The 26,417-nt window shown below is 37.7% G+C and overlaps 1 protein-coding gene across 1 annotated transcript in view; it reads left to right on the top strand.

Annotated features, from left to right (window-relative positions):
• Positions 1 to 26,417, top strand: part of LOC147005977 (coiled-coil domain-containing protein 144A-like) — a 153,612-nt gene that overhangs the window by 8,446 nt on the left and 118,749 nt on the right. Inside the window, exons 4-12 of the mRNA XM_085828703.1 lie at positions 877 to 983; positions 4,297 to 4,332; positions 5,234 to 5,367; positions 10,520 to 10,712; positions 15,764 to 15,842; positions 19,571 to 19,653; positions 22,946 to 23,069; positions 24,634 to 24,924; positions 25,733 to 25,935. Coding sequence (XP_085684829.1) covers positions 877 to 983; positions 4,297 to 4,332; positions 5,234 to 5,367; positions 10,520 to 10,712; positions 15,764 to 15,842; positions 19,571 to 19,653; positions 22,946 to 23,069; positions 24,634 to 24,924; positions 25,733 to 25,935 — 1,250 coding nt within the window. The remainder of the gene's footprint in view (positions 1 to 876; positions 984 to 4,296; positions 4,333 to 5,233; positions 5,368 to 10,519; positions 10,713 to 15,763; positions 15,843 to 19,570; positions 19,654 to 22,945; positions 23,070 to 24,633; positions 24,925 to 25,732; positions 25,936 to 26,417) is intronic.

Genomic DNA, 26,417 nt, shown 5'->3' with positions numbered 1-26,417 from the left:
CAAGGTTGGCCTGGAACTTGTTATGTAATGAGGATGACATTGAACTTGTATCTTCCTTCACCTCTGAAGTGATGGCTTTTGGACATTCTCTACCATGCCTGGCCTATGAAAACTCACAGTTGACTTTGATATTCATTTCCAACTAAATACTTATTTCAGTGACAATGCAATACAAGTGAAGTAAATACTATTGGAGAAGTTGTCCAGGGCACATTTTCAATTGACTGAATTTTATGCTGATTTTCATTACAGCTTTATTGTAAAGAACTAGACTAAAAAGTCTAATTCCCCAAATTGAAATCATAGTTGAAAAGTTTTCAATATTTTTCTTGAGAGATTACTTAACTGCATCTCTAGCACAGGGTTTAATCCTTCATATTTCAAAGAATATTATTTTCCAGAATATGATGTCTAACATAAATGCCATGTTCATTTGTTAGAGAAATAGTATTAACATGCGTACAATAGGTCCAGTATGGAAGAAATACTGTGACATGTGTTATCCTCTCTGCGTGGTGCTTTTTTGGCAAACATTCTCTGCTTCAGTGACTTGGAGCTGACAGCATTTGAGAAGCATTTGCGTTCTCACCAGGCTATGGAAGGAACTGTTTAGACTCTACTAGTGGTATAAGGAACCCATGGCAGACATTTTGTTTCAAGTGGTTCACTAAGGCATAGGTTGTGAATTAACTGATACAGGTATCAAATGTACTCTGATGGCTTATGAAGAATTGATCTGTGTGAGAGCACTATGTTTGAGAAGGTCAAGAATATGGCTCACAGACCCTCAGAGGATGTGAGCTCCACTTGTCTTCCACATGATTGTCCATTGAGAAATATCAAGTTCTGAAAGTTATAAATTATTATTTTTTATAGGATAGCTTCACACCACTTAAACTGGCTCAATTAAAAAACCATGACAACCTGGCAAAACTTTTAGAAAAGAAGGAAGAAAAGATAGAGAAAGTTGATGAATTAAACAGGTAAAGTTACTAATTCTTTTATCTTTATGTTTTTATGGAACTCTATAGTGTGCACAATCCCTGAAGCCCTGTTGTTGGAATTTCCAATCCTATTACATAGGTATAAAACCCCACGTAATCCAGATATTATAGTTATAAGCTATATGTCTGGATTGGGCAGTTCTGGCACTGTACTAAATTATTCACCAGCTATGAGACCCCTTGCTTCTTGAGGTTTCTCCTGACCAGGGGGTTCTGGTTCATGGTGGCATCTCCTCCTCTCCCTCCATCGTCTCTTCTCCCCTCACCTTCCTCCTCTCCTCCTACCTATCCCACTTCCCACTCTTGAGTCTCCTTTTCTCCCTTTCCTCTACACTGCCCATCACTGGCTTAGCCTTTTTTTTAAAGTATAGATTTTCACGTCTATATTCTGATATTTGATTGAAAATGAATAGCTCAAACATTACTTTAAAAAATCTCTTTTATATTCATTTCTTTAAAAACTGCTATAGTAAATAAAAGTACATTTTGAAAAGAATTTCTTCTCTTCAGTGACTGTTTGCTTCAAAGTTTTTTCTTTTTCTTTGTTTGATAGTCAACCCCTAACATTCTCAACACTCATAACTTTGGCAAGTGGGGATTTCCTTAAGATTTTGATCAGCCACAGTGAGTATTAGGACAGCCACAGACAAAACCCAAGTCTATCTTCATGCACAAAAGCACACACGCGCACATGTACACACACACACATGCTTGCATGCATGGAGACACTCAATCATGTGCACGCACACACATGCAAGCACACCTGTGCACACAAATGCACACATAGACACATGGGTGCACACACAAACACACACACAGACACACACACACACACACACCTTATTGGTCATTGAGCCTATCTATATTTCAATAACTTGTGCATTAATAGGTTGCATTGATCGAGCATTTAATGTGAAAACCACTGGAGAAGCATAGGCTAAAAAAAAGAAGGACTCTGGTTCTCCTCCAACTATTTCCACTTCACTGAAGACACATGAGGAGTTTTAGTGTTTTCTAATTCATGTGGACTGGAATTGGTAGGACGTATATAGAAAAGCCAAATGCAGTTTGTAATTTCATGTTTTTATAGCCCCTGGAATTCCTCCCAGAAACTAACATATCCATTTATTCTTAAATTTCCTACATTTTATCTTTCAATTTTTTCAACTGTTTCATGGGACTCACTGTACATTTTGGAAAAAGTGAAGCCATGAGTTCTTTTTATATGCATGGTCGATTTGAAAATGATGATGGCAAATTCAGTGTTGCAAAACTTAGTTTTGCACCAATGCCAGGGGTTGTTCTCAGACCATTTTCAATTCACCTATCAAAATTATGTGAGTCAGTAACTGGACACCATTGTAGCCTATGGGATGGTGCCTTTTGGAAAAGTTTTATTCTTCCCCTCTGCCATTGGGTGGACAAGGGTTCTAGGCACCCTCCTGTTTCTGTCTCCCCAGTGCTCGATTTCTAGTGCACACTACACCATCACACTTGGCTTTTTTTTTTTTTTTTTGTGCCCCAAAATTTCTGGCAAATCAAACTCAGGCCCTCACACTTGCAACTTAGGGACTTAACAACTGAACTGTTGTGTCAATCCACATCTTTTTAGATTTTGAAAATAAGAGTGCTTTCTACCAGTTTCCTCAACATTGAAGAGGCTGAGGCAGGTGAATTGAAAATTTGGGCTTTGAGATACTTTCTAAAAAAAAACAGTTGAAAATGTCAGATTATTAGGTATAGCTTTTACTGAAATGGTATGATAATTTATGGTCATCTTCTATTATTTCATTGAAATCTCCTTGAAGTTGAAATGTAATTTTTCATAATGTGGTATGGAATAAATTATGGTTTCAGAAATTCTGAGTATGAATTCAAAATCTGTTACCTATTCACATGGTCTTTCTATGTTTAATTTTTACAATTATAGAATCTGAAATACGTTGTGTTTGGAATTAAAATAAATATAAAGCAAGTCCAATGCTTAGAACAATTGGCAGTAATTACATAGTAAGGCCTAAGAACAGCTGACCATTTCCATTCTTTTTTTTTAAAGTTAACCCTTTCTTTTTTTTTTTTGGTGTTTATTTCATTTACATTTCCAATGCTGTCTCAAAAGTCCCCCACACCCTCCCCCACCCACTCCCCCACCCACCCACTCCCACTTCTTGGCCCTGGCATTCCCTTGTACTGAGGCATATAAACTTTGCAGGACCAATGGGCCTCTCTTTCCACTGATGGCCAACTAGGCCATCTTCTGATTCATATCTAGCTAGAGACACAAGCTGGGGTAGGGGGGTACTGTTTAGTTCATATTGTTGTTCCACCTATAGGATTGCAGATCCCTTCAGCTCCTTGTGTACCTTTTCTAGGTCCTCCATTGGGGGCCCTGTGATCCATCCTATAGCTGACTGTGAGCATCCACTTCTGTCTTTGCTAGACCCTGGCATAGTCTCACAAGAGATAGCTATATCTGGGTCCTTTCAGCAAAATCTTGCTAGTGTATGCAATGGTGTCAGTGTTTGGAACCTGCTTATGGGATGGATCCCTGGATATGGCAGTCACTAGATGGTCCATCCTTTCGTCTCAGCTCCAAACTTTTTCTCTAACTCCTTCCATGGGTGTTATGTTCCCAATTCTAAGAAGGGGCAAAGTGTCCACACTTTGGTCTTTGTTCTTCTTGACACATATAAGGAGTACAGTAATATTAATAAAGTAGGTTTTACTAAATATGAGACTTATTTTCTGAGAATGACATTGGAAATGTTGGTCTATTTACCTCTATTAAACAAAGCATCACATATTATGTTTTTCCCCTTATCCTAACGAGCATAATACTGGATTTACATTTATTACTTAAAGATGAATATTATCATCATTATTTTAAATTGTATGCTCATGTTTGCGCTTGTAGTTGAGTGTGCAGATGTGTGCAGGTGGCTGAAGAAGGCACAGGTATTAGATGTCTCTGGAGCTGGAGTTAGAGTTGGTTGTGATCCAAACAGCCACACAGAGTCCTGGCTACTGCACTCAACTCCTCCTGTGCAGAAGCTGTACCTGCTGTTAACTGGAGCTGTGTCTCCAATTTTAATTTCCATCTTTTTATGATTATAGTAGTGGTATAAATTGTATATCAATGTTCCTCTTTTTTTCCAAAGCTTATTTCCTTTGTAGGAAATAAATAACTTTATTTGTAATACCAGGTAAGTTTTATGGATAGGGGAAATAAACTTTTTGTGTGTTTTATTTTACAAATTTAATATTCATCTGAAAGGATATCATTTTTTTGTAGGTCTTCAAAGAAAACTTCCGATGTAAAGGAAGAGGTATGGGAAATTAATTTAAAATCATATTTATTAAGATATAGCATAAAAGTCAAACTTACACATTATAAAGTGAGTTAGAAATATGGGATCCACCCCATAAACAGCCACCAAACCCAGTCACTAGGCAGATGTCAACAGGAGCCTGCTGACAGGAGCCTGATAGAGCTGTTTCCCGTGAGGCTTTGCGAGTGCCTGGCAAATACAGAAATGAATGCTCCAAGTCATCCATTAGACAGAGCACAAGGTCCCCAGTGAAGGAGCCAGAGAAATACCCAGGGAGCTGATGAGGACTGAAGCCCCATGGGAGGAACATCAATATGAACTAACAGTACCCCCAGAACTCCTTGGAACTATACCACCAATCAAAGAAAACACATGGTGGAACTTGTAGCAGAGTATGGCCTAGTTGGTAATCAATGGGAGGAGAGGCCCTTGGTCCTGGGAAGGCTCTAGGCCCCAGAATTGGGGAATGCCAGAACCAGGAATGGGAGTTGGTGGGTTGGGGAGAAGGGGAGATGGGAGGGGATCTGGGATTTTCAGAGGTGAAACTAGGAAAGGGGATAACATTTGAAATGTAATTTAGGAAAATATGTAATAAAAAAATAAAAAAAAGAAATATAGTAAAAATAAAATAAAAATTAAGATTCTTTTGTTATATTCAAATATTTCTTCCCAAAACATTTGTAAAAATCACCAATAGTAAAGGTGTCTTTCCTGTCAAAATTAGGTCTTTCAGAAGCATCTTGCTTGTTACTTATGTAAAACATGAGTATTTGTCTCTTCTTTATATTTAGTATATGGGGTACACAACATGAAGAATCTGAAATTGCTATTTTTCAATTTGTAGGTCAATGAACAAGGAAATCTTGTGTTTGACAAAGAACAAGGAGATCTTATGTGTGACAAAGAACAAGGAAATCTTATAGTTGACCTTAACAAACTAAAATCACCATGTGAGGGAAACTTAGAAGACTGTGAGATGATCAGTTTCGACACTATTCTGCAACTTATTGAACAGCTTAGGAGGCAGAGTAAAGGTAGGGTTTTTGCATGCAGCCTCTGTGTGTGGTATTGATGAGTGTGAATTACAGTATTGCTCATGTTGTTACATTAGATTCATGTGTTATAAAAAATGGAACAGGCCAGCTAGCCAATACAGTAAGCTGTTGGGCTGTGCCTTTTCGTTACTTCTTCATGTGGCTGGAGGATTGAAGCAGCTCTCTGGAGTCACTTTGGTAAAGGATGCTGAATCCCTCCATGATGGCTCTGCCATATGATAGTTTGAGGAGACACTCTAAGACTACAGCTGTTGCTTTATTGGCTCCTCTCTTATACTTGGCTTATGTTAACGTTGTCTTCTATAATCTTTAAAAAATATTTGATTTTTTATTAAGTGTGTGTGTGCATATATGTGTGTTTGTGTATACCTCGGTGTGAGCATCTGTTTGCATGCACAGACTAGAGGAGTAGTTCAGGTGTCCTGCTCTATCATTACCCTGTTTATTCCTTTGAGATGGTATCTCATTGAGGTTGAAGGTAGGTTGGCACACCAGCACTAATAATATTGTTTGCTGCTCTCAAAGGCTGGGCTTACAGGCACATGTGAGTCATATGTATTTTTGTATGGAGATTTGAAATCAAGTTCTCATGCTTGCACAGCAAACACCAGAATACACTGAGCTAGCTTCCTTAAGGTTGGTGTATCTAATTTTTATCTGCTCCAATGATTTACAATATTGTGGGGTGAGGGTGTTAATGTATTTGTATATGTGTGTGTTTGAGTGCACATGCATGTGCGTATGCTGCATATCTGTATGTGTTCCTGTAATGCATCTTCCTCAAGTGCTCTCAATCTCATTTCTTTTTTTTTTTTACAAAACATTTTTCTTTTATATCGAAAAATATTTTTCATACACTATATTCTGATCAGGCTTCCCCTCTCCAACACTTCCTATGCCCTGCCCAACCTCCTACTCAACCAACCCTGCCCACCCTCCTACTCACCCAACCCCCCCCACCCTCTTACTCACCCAACCCGGCCCACCCTCCTACTCACCCAACCCTGCCCACCCTCCTACTCACCCAACCCCGCCCACCCCCCTACTCACCCAACCCCGCCCACCCCCCTACTCACCCAACCCCGCCCACCCTCCTACTCACCCAATCCTGCCCACCCTCCTACTCACCCAACCCCGCCCACCCTCCTACTCACCCAACCCTGCCCAATCTCCTACTCACTCAACCCCGCCCACCCTCCTACTCACCCAACCCTGCCCACCCTCCTACTCACACAACCCTGCCCACCCTCCTACTCACCCAACCCTGCCCTCTCTCCTACTCAACCAACTCGAAATATTTTGTCTCTTTCTTTAAAAAAAAAAACAAAACAGCTAACTCAAGAAAGAAACACACAATACACAAATATAAAACCTATAAAAACACAAAAATAAGAAGAAACCAATTTTTTTTTTTTTTTTTTTTTTTTTTTGGTTTTTCGAGACAGCGTTTTCCTGTGTATCCCTGGCTGTCCTGGAACTCACTTTGTAGACCAGGCTGGCCTCGAACTCAGAAATCCGCCTGCCTCTGCCCCCCGAGTACTGGGATTAAAGGCGTGCGCCACCACGCCCGGCAAGAAGAAACCATTTTACAAAAAAAAAAATTGAGTTTGCTTTGTGTTGGCCAGCTACTCTTGGCATGAGATCGTCCTTCTAGTGTGGTGAATATATCCCATGAGAGTATTGGAGAAAGATGATTTTTCCTTTGCAAGCGTCAGATGCAGATAGCTTCTTGACAGGAGGAGCCTTTGCCCACTTTCCTCTCTTAGCACTGGGACTTGAATTCATGAAAGCCCTGTGTGTACTGCCACCGTCTCTGTGAGTTCACACGTGTGACAGTCCTGCTGTGTTTGGGAGACAATGTTTCCTTGGAGTTCCCTCTGGTTTACACTTTTTCCACCTCCTCTTCCTGTGTGTCCCAGACCTGTGGGGAGGGTCTGATGAAGGCATGCCACTTATTACTGAGTGCAACACATTCTCAAGCAGGCAGCACAGTCTCTTCTATGTAAGGCATTGTGGGGCACTGTCCTGTGCCCCTCTGGGTGATTTGAAGGTTCAAGGACATTTTTTTCCTTTTTTATATTAGGTATTTTCCTCCTTTACATTTACAATGCTATCTCAAAGGTCTCCCATACCCCCCACTCCCCTACCCCCCCACTCGAACTTTTTGGCCCTGGCTTTCCCCTTTACTGGGGTATATAAAGGTTGCAAGTCCAACGGGCCTCTCTTTCCAGTGATGGCCGAGTAGGCCATCTTTTGATACATATGCAGCTAGAGTCAAGAGCTCTGGGGTACTTGTTAGTTCATAATGTTGTTCCACCTATAGGGTTGCAGATCCCTTTAGCTCCTTGGGTACTTTCTCTAGCTCCTCCATTGGGGGCCCTGTGATCCATCCAATAGCTGACTGTGAATATCCACTTAAGTGTTTGCTAGGCCCCCGCATAGTCTCACTAGAGACAGCTATATCAGGGTCCTTTCAGCAAAATCTTGCAAATGTATGCAATGGTGTCAGCGTTTGGAGGCTGATTATGGGATGGATCCCCGGATATGGCAGTCTCTAGATGGTCCATCCTTTTGTCTCAGCTCCAAACTTCGTCTCTGTAACTCCTTCCATGGGTGTTTTGTTCCCAATTCTAAGAAGGGGCAAAGTGTCCACAGTTTGGTCTTTGTTCTTCTTGAGTTTCATGTGTTTTGCAAATTGTAACTTACATCTTGCATATTCTAAGTTTCTTGGCTAATATCCACTTATCAGTGAGTACATATCATTTGAGTTCTTTTGTGATTGGGTTACCTCAGTCAGGATAATACTCTCCAGGTCCAACCATTTGCCTAGGAATTTCCTAAATTCATTCTTTTTAATAGCTGAGTAGTACTCCATTGTGTAAATGTACCACATTTTCTGTATCCATTCCTCTGTTGAGGGGCATCTGGGTTCTTTCCAGCTTCTGGCTATTATAAATAAGGCTGCTATGAACATAGTGGAGCATGTGTCCTTCTTACTGGTCGGGACATCTTCTGGATATATGCCCAGGAGAGGTATTGCTGGATCCTCTTGTAGTACCATGTCCAATTTTCTGAGAAACATCCAGACTGATTTCCAGAGTGGTTGTACAAGCTTGCAATCCCACCAACAATGGAGGAGTGTTCCTCTTTCTCCACATACTCGCCAGCATCTGCTGTCACCTGAATTTTTGATCTTAGCCATTCTGACTGGTGTGAGGTGGAAACTCAGGGTTGTTTTGATTTGCATTTCCCTGATGATTAAGGATGATGAACATTTTTCAGGTGTTTCTCAGCCATTCGGTATTCCTCAGGTGAGAATTCTTTGTTTAGCTCTGAGCCCCATTTTTTAATGGGGTTATTTGATTTTATGGAGTCCACCTTCTTGAGTTCTTTATATATTTTGGATATTATTTCTCTATCTGATTTAGGATAGGAAAAGATCCTTTCCGAATCCGTTGGTGGCCTTTTTACTTATTGACGGTGTCTTTTGCCTTACAGAAGCTTTGCAGTTTCATGAGGTCTCATTTGTCAATTCTCGATCTTACAGCACAAGCCATTGCTGTTCTATTCAGGAATATTTTCCCCTGTGACAACATCTTCAAGGCTTTCCCCACTTTCTCCTCTATAAGTTTCAGTGTCTCTGGTTTTATGTGGAGCTCCTTGATCCACTTAGTTTTGACCTTAGTACAAGGAGATAGGAATGGATCAATTCACATTCTTCTACGTGATAACCACCAGTTGTGCCAGCACCATTTGTTGAAAATGCTGTCTTTTTTTCACTGGATGGTTTTATCTCCCTTATTGAACATCAAGTGACCATAGGTGTGTGGGTTTATTTCTGGGTATTCAATTCTATTCCATTTGTCTACATACCAGTACCATGCTGTTTTTATCACAATTGTTCTGTAGTAAAGCTTTAGGTCACGTATGGTAATTCCACTAGAGGTTCTATTATCCTTGAGAAGAGTTTTGCTATCCTTGGTTATCATTTGAGTGTGTAATATTTGTTTTATGTCTTTCTTCTTTCTCCATTACATTCTATCGATTTCTTCTGAATTCTATATATGCATTTTATATTGCTTATAGACAGCTTGATCCTCCCTTTGTTGTTTGTATATTCATTAGGTAAGCCACAACAAATGTTATCCTTTCTATACCTTGGATGTGCCCAGTGTATTGCCTATTCTCCATTACTAAAGCATGACATTGCTTTTTGCTAACTATGGTTCTGTGAATTATTCCTGGTTCAGTTTGGCATATGGGAAGACATGCCCTCTTCCTGGCACTGTGAGGACACCCTATGGTCTCCTTTAATTGTGTGAGACACTGAGTGTCTAATCCCCAGAATATTTCCTGGAGTACTCATGTTGTTGTGTGCTCTGTAGTATGTTCACAATGGTCTAGTCAGATGCCCAGAGCATCGTCTCTTTTTTGTGTCTTTTTTCCAGACTTCTGACCTGTGATTTTTGGCTGCCTTATTCACCAGCTCAGCTCCAGGAGTCTGGCGGAGTCAGAACAGCTTTGTCCTCATTCTGTTCTAACCTAGTCTGAACTATCTCATAGCATAGAGATAGAGAATTGGAGTAATATCATCTAACTATTTTAGTGTTTATTAGCTAACAATTTCTGACATGTCTGAAGTATGTAATCTTCAGTTTTTAAAACACATTTATTTTCCTGATTTGTGTTGTTTGAGGTAGGAATCAAAATCAGCACCTTTTACTTGACCTTGGGTGGAATTGGAGGGCAGTTGCATCTGGGCACTTGCTGTAGATCACTGGCAATGTGCCTCCTCACACTCTGACCAGCTATTTCTAGTTCTCACTTCATGCCTATTCCTTTCTCCCATTAGGACATATTCCTGCATGCCTATTTGACATTAAAACTGTGTTTGATTTCAGTATCATCAGAGTCTGTAATGTTTGTTTTTATGTCTTTCTTCTCTTCTCTATTTGGTTTTAGGCAAAATACTTTAACTGTCTTCTCTTTTTATCTGTAGATTGTACCATGTAATTCCACTGTGTCCTCAGTATACCTTTCTGCATTGCACCATAAGTTTATGTGAAACTCTATTCTGTTTTATTTATGAAAAGTGCTGCAGTACTTAAATTGTGCTTTTTATCCAATACAGATTCTGGCAGCCTAGTGCAAGTCTGGTTTACAGTTTGTTCATATAAAAGATCAATGGAAATTAAAAAACATAATTGTGAACAAATCACAGAAGAAAATGAAAGTTTACAAAATTCTATTATTGCAGTACAAAAAGAAAGTACTCAAATTGAGTTTCAAAAGATTATGTTGGGATCAGAGATACGCAATATGAGGTATGATGCTCCAATTTTTGAGAAATATTTTAACTGTTTACATTAGAGGATAAATAGAACATTTGTAGTTTGTCACTAACTTTTTAAGTGCTCTGTAGAGGAAAAAACTTTTCAGATTTGGGTTTTATTATATTACTTTTGATAGATATCCTTATATAGTGTAGGAAGCCATGAATTTGTGATCTTCTGGACTCAGTTGGTTGATTTTTGGGGTGACTGTCTGGGTGCCTCTGTGGATAAATGAGATAATTGTTAGCCTTGTGGAATGTGAAAATAATGCAATTAACAAATATCATAATTATGACTATTTTCCATAATTATATATGTATATATCCTTTGAAATCATACTTTTGATATCTACAGAGGAATTTTATTTTTACGAGACAACAATTAAAGTATTAAAATGTATTTTACAATTATGCTGCAAAGAATACACTTTCTTAAAAGCTTCAATAAATATTGAATTATTGAATACACATTTGAATAATTTCTTTAAAATTGATTCATTTAGCTAAAGGATATAAATCATATTAAAAGACTTGACTGATATAATTGCTCCAAACAAAATTTATATTAGTTTAAAATTCCACTGATAGAATATGAAATGATAGTTTTCTTAATCCAGAAAAATTCATTTAGTATTATGCTGCTTTGTATTGAACCTAGAATTTTAAATAAAATAGTAAGATATCCCTCTTTCACAGAGATAAGCTTAGATATTATTTCATACTGACATGAGCAAAGTAAAACATGATTTTCTAAATAGATTATTCAACATTAAGTCATAGGAAAATTTAAATTTGAGAGACATTTGATACTTTCTAATTAATTACTGGATTTATCAAGGAATTTTAAGGCTATGTAAAATTATATGATAATTGACAGAGCAATTCTGAAAAAAAATAAAATAGAAATAAAAAAAATTGTGAGAATGCATTGGAAATGGGCTATATGATTTTGGTTTCTAATGTGCAAAATGCTTGAAAAATACTTGAATATGCTTTATTACTTTGTGAATCATTTTGGTGGATAATTATATGAAGTTTAAAGTCTACTTTTATAAAATGTATAAACTTGTGTGAACAGAATAACTTTAAAACTAATATTTTTATTAATTCCTTGTCATTTTTAGATAACATATTTTAATTATTCATTCTCTATACCACTGGTACTTCTCAACCTGTGGGATGTGACCCCTTTAGGGGTTAAATGACCCTTTTAGATGGGTCATCTAAGACCATTAGAAAATATTTACATAACTAAACACACAATACATAGAAATACATACATTACAATACACAAAATAGTAAAATTACAATCATGAAGTAGAAATAAATGTAATTTTATAGCCTTGGGGTCCCCACCATATGAGGAACTATATTAAAGGGTCACAAGATTAGGAAGTTTACAATTTAGGACCTGCCCTAGTCAGAGATCCATGCTCCTTCCAGTTTGCACCTGTTCTCTGAGCAGAACCTGTACACTGGATCCCCACCCAGTCAGCCCCACCCAGATGCAGCTTAACCCCCAGGAGTTCTGACACATCCAGGATCATTGAATCACAGGATCACAGGCTTCCAGGAGGGACAGGTTCCAGTCAGAGACAGTGAGGCCAGTTAACACCAAAGATAACCAGATGGTCAGAGGCAAGCAGAAGAACATAAGCAACAGAAATCAATACTACTTGGCAAAATCAGAACTCAGTCCTCCCACCACAGCAAGCCATGGATACCCCAACACACCTGATAATCAATATTCAGATGTAAATTCTCATCTCATGTAGATGATAGAGAACTTTAAGTCCATAAATTACTCCCTTAAAAGAATATAAGAGAACACAGGTAAACAAGTAGAAGCCCTTAAAGAGGAAACACATTAATCCCTTAAACAAATACAGAAAAACACAATCAAATAGGTGAAGGAACTGAACTAAACTGCCTTACACTTTGAGGTACTGCAGTTATAAGTATTTCCCACCATGGATGTTAAAATAATACTGCATGAGAACTGACTTTAATTGACTAAGGAATATTGATTCCACAGTATCCTATTTTCACATCAGTGCTTGTGATACTTCCCATGGTCTTATCCATTACCTCCTGCTTAAGCTGAGAGATCCTGAATGTACTGTGTTACATGATCATTCCAGCAAAGCAGTAAAGACCATAACCCATACGTTTTTACAAATGTACAAAATGGCTTGCTCAATGGAATCTGTGAACATTCATGATGTAGTGTGGTGTGTTCAGGGCTTCATGCTTCTCATATGCTGTCATGACTCACTTTCAAGTCATATAATAAATGACTCAGTGCAATGTATGTAAACTCACTGTCACACTACCTAAAAGATGATCAGTTGCAATCATATTAATGGACACAACAGTTATTGTATGTAGCTCACACAGTGATGGGTAGTCTTCAAAGGATTTCCATTTGAAGTTGCTAATTTGAGTTAGAAACTTCATGTCCATTGCTCAGACAAAACAGTCAACACCACAAATATTACCTTGTCTGAGCCACAGTATATAATGTATGTTTAAATCATAGTGAGGTGGATATATATAAACAAAAGTCATTATAGGGGATTTTCCTGCTTAAAACTTTGCAAATTTATCCAAGGACTGTGCAGTAGTCCTTGACTATGGGTCCTTAAATATCACTGAAATTACACAGATAATGTGACATTAGGCATTGTGGACATTCCTACTACAGTTGCTGAATGATATTATAGGTGTACTATAATTTACATAGCCACAGCAACATGAAAAAAAAAATTCCTGGCTGTGTTCTAATTTAACATCAGCACAATGTGTGGGGAAGACATCTTGATCCAGAATGTAAAAAAAGTTAATTTTCCTGGTTCTTTACAAAGGTTCATTGGGGTTCATAGGGTGTGAGACATTCTGCCTATCATGTTGGACAAGTCAATGGAATAGGTCTAGGGGTAAAACTGCAAAACATTAAAACATGGTGCCTATTTGAGATTCAAACTGTAACCCTCTGCTTCTGACCCCCACAGGCCAGCGGCCATCTCAGAATGTATAATTTACTTAGTCTAAGTTCAAAGCCAGATAATATTAGTAGTTTCCATATTATTCATATTTCATCCATAGTTTACCCTTGAACTTCAAGTCCAATTCCTAGTTTATAAAACTTCAAAAAATTTGAAAATTACATAGGTTTTCATGTCTATTACCTAACATATACCAAAAGATAATAATAGAGAAATATTAATGAATGTTATACCAAGTGCAGATTGAAACCCAGCAGGACAAACGTAAGAAACACATGCTCCATATACACAGTCTAGGGTACCACCTACGCTCCACCAGGACTGGGCAGGCCTGCCTCTGCAGTGCCTTGTAGCACATGTGGTCTGACTCTTGGGACAGTTCCACTTATTTGCTGATAGTTCTCTCACTTAAAATCTCCTATTCCTGACACCTGCATCATCCTATCACTTCTTAGTGTCTGACAACTTAGGATTCACCTACACTGCTTAACACACAAACCACTCAGATGTCCTCTATCTGAACTCTAACAGCTAGCTACACATGGCCTTGCCTTACTGGCTTTTCTCTGCAATATGACTTCATCCCACCACTGCCATGTTACGCTTGTATTTTGACATACACTGCAAGACCATCACCAGAATGGTTACTACGAAGTGATTTTTGCAGCTCAAGTAATGCCCAGGCCTGTGGTCACAGGGCAGCCATACCTCCAGACTCACTTCCCTATCTGGCTTTTTGTAGCAAAGTGTCACAGAGGATGTCTTCATGGTGCCCTTCAGAGTCACTGCTATCCTAAAGAATGCATTGGCACTTTGTCTTACTTTTAGGCTTGGACTTTTGAAGGTTGGCCTTGTCTCAAAGGCAGCAGTCTTAATGCAAACTGTTCTAACCTGTTCTCAGTGTGGCTGGGCCTTTTACCTGGTTCACCATCTTGTATAAACACCAGGATGACACGCCATTTTTTACTAAACTGCACACTTTTGACCCACTTGTTCTCCCTTTATACTTTTGAATATCACTGTAAGCAAAGCTAAAACCATGAGCACTAACAATGTGATAGCCTGAACTCTAATGATTTTTGGAATATTTCCTCTACTAAATAAACTGATTGACTACTTTTAAACTCCAGGACAGAATCTAATGTGTATGGCCTCAGGACCACGCTATAGAAGAGTACTTTATTCTACCTGAAGGCTCATGATCTGCACTGTTGTAAATGAGTTCTTGTCTTATGAACTCATGCAAGAGTGGTTCATTAGTCCAGCCTTATTTTGAGCCAACTGTAAACCACAGCTCCCAGGTTTTCCAAATGCTCACAAATCAAGTCTCCAAGTCTAAGAGAAGCACATGGGCAGTTTCATCATAGAAGTGATGATGTGGCACCAACTTCCTTTTTAATCACTTTCCGCACTACTGAGGTAATGGCTCAGAAGTCAGCGTGATAGAATAAACAATACTGGCTCAGCATTTCAGAGAACCTCTGGTCTATCTATCAGGAAAGATCAGATGGCAGCCTTCTGTCTTTGGCAGCAGAACCACTGGGCACTGACTATATTGCGTGAGGTATTTTATGAACACACAGACTTTGCATCAAGAGCTTGGGATATGAGAGTCACTCACAGAGGTCTATAATGAAAGCACTGTGCTGAATAGCTCTATTGTTTATAAGAAAGCAATGAAGAAAGAGAAGTTGCTTCATTCATAGTAATTACACACTTTGGAAATCAGGAAAAAATTCTGGTCTTAGTTACTTAAAGTTCAAAGTTTAAATTGGTGGATGGTTCTCACTCAATGTGTGTATGCTTTGTATGCATGAAAGTTTAATACCCACTAAGACAAAAACAAAAACTGTGCATTTCTTCAAATTATTGCTAAAGTTTATACAGATAAAGGGGCACACAAAAAGTGATACAGTTTCCAAATCACTATCTTTCAACATTTCAGAATTTGTGTAATCATTCACATGTTTTTTCAGAAACTCATTTGGTATTTTCTAATGTGGCCAGTTATGCACAATCATTCTAAAACATTTTTTAGGCTCACAGCTGAAAATTCAGACCTAGAAGCTGCAATACAACGCCAAGCAAAAGAGAATGAACAGCTTCCAAGAACCCCGGTAAGTGCACACTTGTGAAGTCCATTTTGTATTAATTCTGTGAGACTCAAAAGAAATTTTCCTGTGTCCAGCAGTGCCATATAACCACACTTTAGGAGATACAAATATTCTCCCTGCTCAAACATTTGATGTGTTCATATTGTTACTATTTGTTTGGAGTCCTTAAGTGTCAGTTAAATTCTCTGTCCATGTAGCTGTGCATTAGTAGTAGGCTCTCCACTAAGGATATCAACCATTTAGTCACAGGTTCTGGGCTCAGAAAAGGTTCCAGGTTTGGGTGTGACATATAGAATGGGCCTTACATCCAATTAGAAAATGGTCAATTATTTTCAGGATATTAAAGAGTCTTAGTTACCACCAGATATGTTCTGCAATGCTAGTCAGTTGCAGGCAGCAGGGTTCATATCTGTGTTAGATTGCTGATTTCTTTTCTCCTCTAGCAGTATGCATTGCAGCTCCTAGCACTATGAAGGCTAGATAGCTAGTGGGAACAAGGTTTCCAGGTTATATTATTGATTTCAACATGTTATATTTCAACATGTAGGGTAACTTTTTTTTTTCATTCTTTTTATACACGGGTCTATGTGTATACCTTAGGAAGCTTCTATAGTATCATGCTACCATATGACATTTTTGGAAGGATTTTAGTATTTGTTCTCCCTCTCTTTTTTAGTAATTAGTTTATTTATTCACATTTCAAATGTTATCCCCCTTCTTGGGACCCCCTCCACGAGCACTCCACCTCTGTATCCTCCCCTGTGCCTCTAAAAGTGTGCTCCCCCACCCACTCATTCATTCCTACTTCACCCTTCTTGCATCCCACTTCTCTAGGGCATCAAGCATCCACATGAACAAGCCCATACCCTCACTATGAGGCCAGACAAGGCAATTCTGTAGCAGGGGCCATGGACTAGCCCTTGTATGCTCTTTGGTTGGTGGCTTAGTTCTTGGGAGCTCTGAGGTGTGCAATTAGTTGATAGTGATGTACATCCTATGGGGTTGCAATCCCCTTCAGCTTCTTCAGTCCTTCCCCTAATTCTTCCCATAGGGGACCCCAGGCTCAGGGCAATGGGTGTAAATATATGCATCTGTCTCAGTCAGATGCTGGTAGAGCATCTCAGAGTACACCTATGCCAGACTGCATGCACATCTTGTCATTATCAATACTGTTAGGGTTTGGTGTCTGTGTATGAGATGGATGCAAAGTTGGGACTAACTCTGGATGGCCTTTCCTTCAGTCTCTGCTCCAGTTTTGTCTCTGAATTTTCTTTAGACAGGAACAATTCTGGGACAAAATTTTTGAGATGTGTGGATTGCCAAATCCCTCAGCTCAGGAACATATCTATCTACTGGATGTGGTCTCTTCAGGTTCCATTTGCCCACTTATGGTCATTTTGACTAAAGACATCCCCATCGTGTCCTGGGACCCTCTCACATCCCTGGTGCCTGGGATTTTCTATGAGAAATGAAAGAGAAAGGAGACAAGCATAGAGAGACTTGAGATAAGAAGTCAAGGCTAGTAGTGTGGATTGACTTGAAGCTCACATTTGCAGTCACTCAGTGCCAATTGTGAACAGGATACCCAAGTGATGCTTAGTCTGCCAGAGAAAGGGATGGCTTCTGAGCTCACCAGCAGGTGCTATTAGGGGTGAGTTAGATTAGAACATGTCTTGTTGAATTGGATAAGGTCCCAAGAAGAGAGTAGGCAAAACCACTTTTTGCGTGTCTTAAGGTTTCTATTGCGGGAACAGACACTATGACAATGGCAACACTTATAAAGAACAAACGTTCTTTGGGACTATCTTACAGGTTCAAAGGTTCAGTTTAATACCAAGGCATGAAGCATGGTAGTGTTTAGGCAGGCATAGTGCTAAAGAAGGAGCTGAGAGTTCTCCATCTTGATCCAAAATCTGTCAGAAGACTGGCATCATCAGGGAGCTAGGAGAAAGATATTTTCAGAAATGGGTGAAGCTTCAAAGCCCACTGCCACAGTGAGGCACTTCCTCCAACAAGGCCAATCTACTCCCAATAGGTCTTGCCTCTTAAGAGTGCCTCTCCCCAAGAAACAAGCATCTCCCAACCCCTACACTGTGAGTAAAGAAGATCCTCCCCAAAGGTCCTGGCAATGTCAGGGCTAGGGTGCTTTTGTGATGAGAAACGAGGGCTTGACCAGAGCAGCAGAACCAGTTGGCACTCCAAGAGGGTCATAGGGTCTTTATCTCCAAGTTGCATAGGGATGGGAGTATGAATATTCTTTCTGCTGAGGAAGAAAAACTATCCATGTGTGTCTACAGATGATGGGAAAGGTAAGAACACAGCAAAACAAGGAGATGAGTTCTGCCAAGTGAGTGCCATAAGTCCTGGGAGGTTGAGGGTTGAAAGAGTGAGATCTCTGCTTATGATGGTTAGAGGCATTGAGTCCTTCAGTATTGAGGGTAATGGTCTTGGAGACTTAGTAGGGTTGGGATAGCCAAGGAAGGAGCAATAATTAGGACCATTAATTATAATAGCAACAAGGGTAAAGGTGGTCCTGAAGAAATAGGAGGGTTAGTGTACCCAAAGGAAGTAGGAGGGTTAGTGTACCCAAAGGAAGATAGAATTCAGGCTCCTACTGGTCATGGAATAACTCTGCCAGTGACTCTCAAGCTCTTTCCAGGGAATGACACTCACAGGTTAGAGTGGGGAGTGGAGTTTATGCCTGGGAAGAACTATGGAGTCCTGGAACCACAGGTTAGAGTTCAAAGTGCGTGTGTGGATTCTGTTTGTGCAACTGGAATATGGTAATAGGATGGAATGTTACTGTGGCAAGCAAGGAAGATGGACACTTCTAATAGCAGAACCCTGGTGAGTCTTGAGGGAGAGAGGGTTAGAGTGTGAAGAGAGGGGGACTTCAACCTGGGAGGTGCTGTCAGAATCCTAGAATAAAGGTGTATAGTAGAGACTAGAGAAACAAGGTGCCCTTTACTGAGGAAGAGCCAGAGTAAGAGTCCCAGAAAGAGGGCTACATTAGTGAGCTAGGAAAAAAACTTGCTGTGTTTAACAAACAAAAATTGTATGTCGGCCATCAATGGAAAGAGAGGCCCATTGGACTTGCAAACTTTATATGCCCCAATATAGGGGAATGCCAGGGCCAAAAGAATGGGAATGGGTGGGTAGGGAAGTGGGGGGCGCTATGGGGGACTTTTGGGATAGTATTGGAAATGTAATTGAGGAAATTATGTAATAAAAATATTTAAAAAAAAAATAATAATAAATGAAAAAAAAAAAAAAAAAAAAAAAAAAAAAAATTGTAAATTTATATTTCAGAAGATGTCATAATGAAAATCTCATATATCTGAGCTCTTCTGTAAAAGGTTATTACTGGGGGCCAAAAAGATGACTCAGTGTGTAGGAGCACTTGCTGCTCTTACACAAAACCTGGGTTCAGGTACCAGCATCCACACAGCACCGCCCAGTTTTTTGGAACTCCAGCTCTTTTGGGATCTGGTAACCTCTTCTCCTCAGGTCTGGCATTAGCTAGACCTGAGCCTACAGAACTACATCTTGCAAAACACCCATACACATAAGACAGTTGTAAAAACAATTATTTTGAAATCTCTATTCATAGGTATCAATTTCATAAAATATTTTCTAAAATTGTCTAAGCATATTATGCATGGTAAGTAATATTTCTAAGAAAGAAAAGTGGATCTCTACATTTAAATTTTTATTCATATATATTTTCCAAGTCTGAAGAGTTGAAACATTCACTGAAACAGATTTTGGATAAAATGAAAAGAAGAATTAACGAACTAAAAAAAGAAATAGCCAGGTAAGACATTCATTTGCCAAAGCACTCACCCATGATTAAAGAGTGATTTTACCAAAACCTAAATATAAATTTCTATCATATCTGCATGATTATAATAAAACAAGCAGATCTATTTTAAAATTCATATAAAAATCTGATAACATTAATTCAAATTTTGGAAGGCAAATATTATTTACTCATATCTGTGATGATTTTGACCACAATAAGTGACAGTGAAAGTGCTCTCTAATGTCAACTGTAATCTTCCTAATGTATTTTGGATTTGTATTTTGAAATATGTCTTTGTTCTTTCATTCTATATTTCAGCACATTAATACCTATATCTTGTTTGTGTGCTTATTATAAAAGATCAAAATTTACATGGGTAAAATTGGGTTTTCTTTCACATTTAAATAGTTAGTCATGATATTTTATTCAGATAGACTCATGAAAAATATACTAATTTTCCACGTTCATAATCCAAATATGAATGAAATATAAACATAGTTAAACCTGATGAAGCTGAGATATAAACTTTAAGAAATATACATGTAGGTTTATATAAACTAAGTAACATGCATGTGACTTATCTTCTATATAGGAATTGTTCCATGGTATCCAAGAGAGCTCAAAATCCACAAGTATTAAATTTTCATGTAAAACAACTAACCTGTATCTTTTTTTATTTAAGATATCTATAAATTATATGTAATCAATAATTGTCCTGGTTGGTTTTGTAAATTTGACATAAACCAGACATACCTGAGAAAGGAGAATCACAATTGAGAAAATGCCTCTATGAAGATTTGCCTATAGAGAAGCTTGTGCAGATATTTTCTTCATTACTGTTGAGTGTGGGGTAATCAGATCATTGCAGATAGGTTCCACCACTGGCAGGTGATCCTGGGGTATAAGAGAAATCAGGTCACACAAAATATGAGCAGCAATCCCATAAGCAGCTTTCCTTTCTGGCCTCTGTGCTGCCTAGTCTTATGTCTACTTGACACAAGTTATAGTCATCTAGAGAAGGGAGCCTCAACTGAGAATGACTCCAGAAGATCTAGTTGTAGGTAAGCTTGTAGGACATTTTTATACTTAGTGATGGAAGTGGGAAGGCCTAGCTCCTTGTGGGTAGGGCTACTTCTGGGTCAGTGGTCCTGGGTTCTATTAGAATGCAGGCTGAACAAGCCAGTATGCAGCACCCTTCCATGGCCTGTGCACAAGTCCCTACCCCCAGGTTCCTGCTCAGCTTGAGTTTCTGTCCTGACTTCCTTCAATGATGAACAGTGATTTGGAAGTATAAAGTAGATTAACCCTTTCCTTCCAAGATGTTTCAGTTCTGGTGTTTCATCACAGCAATAAGAGCCCTAACTGGATAACTAATATATCACTCAATGACTATTATGCTCTGTTATTTTCGGAACATTGTCAAATGCCTGTGCATTCTTAGCACAGGAGAAGTCTTAGTTTACATCTTTTAGAGGTCCTGAATACAGAATCCACAGACATAGAGCAGATCTCTCACTCTCTCTCTCCCTCCCTCAATCCCTCTCTCTCTCCCTCCCTCAATCCCTCTCTCTCTCCCTCCCTCAATCCCTCACTCTCTCCCTCCCTCCTTGCCCCTTTCTCTCCCTCTTCCTCTCTTGCTCCCTCCCTCCCTCCCTCCCTCCCTGTCTATGAATGAATATACAGAATGATAAATAACATGAAAAACTTTGGACTTGTATTTCTATTACCTGAAAAAAAATACAAAATTTCTCATAACTTTTGAGTCTCCTAAATAGCAGGCTGCTTTTGTTTTTATTTTAATTTTGATTTCTCTGAAGTATAACTAATAATTTCCTGTGATTTAACATTATGCATACAATATTGCATCTTCTGCATTTTGTGAAAACTGCACTAAGAAAACTCCACTATCTGGTCTCTAGATTTCTTCTTAAAAACTTGTATTAGTTACTCACCTGGTGCTAAGATAAAATACAATGACCAAAGACAACTTCAGGAATAAACGGAGTATATTTCCAGAGGGACAGAGTCCACAATAGCTAGGAAAGCAGAGCATGACTTCAGAAAGAGGAGGCTGGCTGACCACAGTTCCATACATTCATAGCAGGTAGACAGAGAAAGGGACTAGGATGTGGGGTAAGTGTATAAACCATGCCCTCCTCGATGGTCTACTTCCTTCAAAAAGCCTCTGCCTCCTGAAGTTTCTGCAACCTGACTAAGCAGCACCAGTAACTGGAGCCCAAGTGTTCAAACACTTCTTCAAACTACCATAGATATTTTCAAGTCTTTCCTGTATTTCTAGATTTGACCACCTATATCTTAAAGCACTGCCTGGACTCTCTTCTTTCCCCAGCTATCCCTAAAAGACATTTTTTTTTTGTCATCATTCTAAATTTTAATTTGTTATTTGGAACTTAACCAAGGTGCTTACATACTTGGTTCCACTATGTGGAATGCATTGTTTTTATTTATATGCGTTTGTGTATCTTGGATGTATGTATTCATTTGTGTGTATGTGTGATCTGAGCCTCCTCCCATCGAGCATTAGACAAGAAAATGTTCCTGCAGTCATGTCTACATAAAGGTATGATAGATACATTTTCTCAGTAAAGTTTCACTCTTGTCAAATGAAACTTGCTTCTGTCAACTTGATAAAAGTGAACAGCACCAACAAAAACAAAACAAGACAACAACAAAATTAACCAACAGAATATTGGTATCTAATTTCAGTTCCTAGCATTCACCTTCAAGTAGCATCTAACTGCCTATAACTCAGCTTCTGAAATTTCAGTGTTTCTGACCAATGAGGCCACTTGCATTCCCGTGAACATATTTATACACAGATGCACACATACACAGTCAAATCAAAAAGAAAATAATAAGTAAATGATTAATTTGATATATGAAAATATAATACATGATATTTATTACAATTCTACTTATGATTCCTATATTAATACTTTATTTACCCTTTATATTTCTACATTTTTATTTTAAAATTCAGGTTTCAATCTCATAATATTTTAAAGTAGTCACACAATCATATTTATGAGAATGGTTCATAAACATAAATTTTTCTTTCATATGATAAAACATATTACCTACATAAAATATAGTAAATGTTTATAATTTAAAAATTCCAGTTATTAGCCAGGCATATTCTCATATCTATAATCCAAACACTTGTGAAGTAGTCTGGAGGATCGAGTGTTCAAAAACAGATTGCCTCAAAAAACAATACAAATACACATGAACACAGACACATACAATAATAATAATACCTTACTTGTTTTACATATTTTTCTAGGTTTGAGAATCTGTGCACAATGATGGAGGAAGACTCAGATGCACATAAAAATGGAGAGTTTTCAGATTCCAGAGCTTCAAGTACAACTCTCTGTGAAAATATGGTGTTTAAACTAAGAGAGGAGGTACATTTAAATTAATTTGGGATAAAAAAATCATCTAATTTAGTACAATGTAAATATAAAGAGTTTGGAAATTTTTGAAAACATGAGGTCATATTAAAAAAAAACAACTGTCCCTTTAGATTGAAAATGTGTCCTATTTGTGTCTTAAAATTTGTATGCTGTTCTAAACCCATTTGGTATGCATGCTCCTGCCCAAACTTGAGTCACAGGAACCAAGTTCCAGACTCTATAAGTCCAGAAACAACAATTTTTGTGCATATTCCTCCTTCTATTGAAAAAATATGGTTCAGTCTGGATTTTATTGATCATGACTCATGAAATAATTTTTAAACTCATATGAAGACATCATTGTGTATACCTCTAAATTTCAGAGATTTGATTCATCAAAGATAAATAATTTTTCAAATATAGTTGGAATCAATAAGTTTCAAAAGTAGTTTTTATGACATGGAAAAAAATTTCAGTCTAGAAGGAGATGAGATGGACTTTTCCACAGAAGCAAGGAGAAGTAAACATTAGGAATCTTGGAAAAGAGAAAATAAATCCAATTTTCTCAAATTAAATATAAGCTTGTATTTTCTTCATTTCTTGGAAGGGATATATACTCTAGCTTTATTTTTCTTATTTAACTACTTTTTTTCCATTTCAAATGAGTTTTCCAGTTAAATTGCCTTTTATTATCTGTGAGGAAGAAATAAATGCTTGTTCTTAAAATTGAATGTATATTTTATGTTGTCAAAATTAATTTTCAATTAATTTTTGTAATTAATTGTTTTTATTTAATTTATTAATTTAATAGTACTAGTAATTAGTAAATTGATTTATTCAACTTTTAAGTTCATGTATAGGAAAATATACTTCAAACTTTACTCATCCACCACCCAGCCTTAGTTTCACTTCTATATGCTTGCTGCCTTTTTCTAATCCACATGTCACCTGACAGTACCTTCCACTGTCTTATGAAACAGAATGTTGTTATATAATTTAACAAAAAGGTCTATATTACTTCATGTTGTTTTATGTACCTTCATTTGGTAGGGTTTTTCATGCATAAACCAGAATAAACCAATTATAAAAAAAAAAAAACAAACTAAAGAAATGCCTGTTCTAAGAAACACAATGATTTGACAATCATACCAATATTAAATTAGCTAAAAGACAGATAAGAACCTCACTTACGTACCTGATAATTAATGCTTAGGGAGTTTTCCTGATCTGATTGGGAAAACAGTTTATAGGTTTTCTCTCTCTCTTTCTCTCTCTCTTTCTCTGTCTGTCTCTGTCTCTGTCTCTGTCTCTGTCTCTCTCTCTCTCTCTCTCTGTCTGTCTCTCTCTGTTGTTTGTTTGATTTGGTTGGATTTTTTTAGATTTAATGTTATCAATAATTCATTAATGTAATGAATGAAGGTGTGAATTTGCCAACCATGTGTAAAGTCTGGGTTCATGCTGAAATTGATGAAATTCATGATGAATTCAATTGAATTCATGCTGAAATTCCTATTGGTGGTGTGCTATTTTTTTCTGCCTGCTGCATGACTAGACAATATTAATTGTTTTCACTCAGCTTCAAAGTATCGAAACAAAACTACAACAAGCACAATCCCACTGGAAATGCCTGAATGATGAAAATAATGCCATGCAGCAGAAGTCAGCAGAGATGGCAGCACCCCAGGAGAAGTGTGAGATGCTAGAGCACAAAGTACAACAGCATGAAGAGAAAATACTCAGCCTAAAAACCCATATGGACCAGAACATGATAGAGCGCAGTGAGGTAGAAAAGCACAGAAAAGCCATTGAAAGGCAACACAGGTTTCAAGTAATGGAAGAAATAAACACAGTGAATCGATTATTACAGGTGAATACAGTCATCTGTCATGTGCTGTAATTAACTCCACCTCAAATTTCATTTTCAATGTATTGTGTTTATGATTGTATGTGTTTCTTCTGTGTTTCATGGCAACTTCTGTTGTAGATTTTTGGAAAAAGAAACAATCCACTTTTATTGATAATCATCTTAGATTTGTCTATTAGTGCAAAAAGAATTCATCTTTCAGAATTCCTGTTTTCAATAGGGAATCATGTAATCTTTGAGATTACTTGAAAATTTGTGAGAAAGAAAATAATTGTGCTGTGGATATGATAATGAACTTCAGTTGTTTATATGTTCCATGCTTTACTATAAAATTGTACTATATTATTAATTTTGGAATTATTTTATGGATACTTCAGGGATGAGGATGTAGTGCTATGGTTGGATAGCTCTCTGTCATCCACAAGTCCCTGGGTTCAGTCTACAGCACCACAGGAAGAATTTTTTAAAAAATTCTGCTTAAATGCACTTGATGTTGTTGAATAGTATTTGAACTCCTACCCCTTTCTCTTTCATTTAAAATATTCTTTGCCTTGTAGATTGAAATGTAAAGAAAATTACACAATAATTTGTTGGATAGTTATATTTCAAATAAGTGTTTCCTTTATTTAGAATAAATACAGTGATATTTGTAATTTAAACAGAATTTCTTTTATTTGAAGTCATTTGGTTTGATCTTGGTAATTTCAAATATGCATACTGGGTATTTTGATCAAACCAACCACTCTTCCTAAACCCTTTGAACTCTCCTTGGATGTCCTATTTTAAAATGTGTCTTTATAATGTTCTTTAGAAAGAGGCTGACTATGACCAACAGAAAGAGTATGAAAGACAAGAGTATATCATGTCAATGGAGCGCAGAAATAATGATATTAAAGCTGAGATGGTGGACATACAATCTAATACAATTTCTTTGAAAAAAGAACTGAAAGTACAGAAAAAACTCTGTACAGCTGAACTGAAAAATGAAGAATTGTTAAAATATGAACTTGAAAAGTAAGTCTAGAAGCCTAGAAAGCCAGTGGATTGAATTTAAACTGTATTCTGTAGTGAAATGACTCACGTGCTTATTAGGATCTGAAAGAATATTACCTTCCAGAAATAATATCCTTAATGTACTTCCCATTAAAACACTTGTGTAGGACAGGCAGCATTCCCCAACTGCCGGGCTAAGTTCAATCAAACTTTCTTTCCCTTTAATAATAGTATAAGCTTGGGATAGCATTGGAAATTTAAATGAAATAAATACCCAATAAAAAATTAATAGTATAAGCTAACTTGAGGTGTGGACATTCAGCTAAGTACATATGCACATTGCTAATTTCCAGTTCCTAATTCATACAGCTGTAATTTTGGGATTCTTCTCATCAATGTTTACTAAAGTAGAAGTGTTTAAAGGAAGGTTATCATAGAAACACAAAGGATGTAGCACACACCACAAAGTCTATTATTCTGGCTCTTGGGATGTTATCTCTCTG

The sequence above is a fragment of the Mus caroli genome, unplaced genomic scaffold (assembly GCF_978045245.1).
Source record: "Mus caroli unplaced genomic scaffold, Mus_caroli_1 scaffold_2, whole genome shotgun sequence".
NCBI lineage: Eukaryota > Metazoa > Chordata > Mammalia > Rodentia > Muridae > Mus > Mus caroli.
The sequence above is the reverse complement of the archived record's forward strand: the minus strand, read 5'-3'. Positions and strand labels throughout refer to the sequence as shown.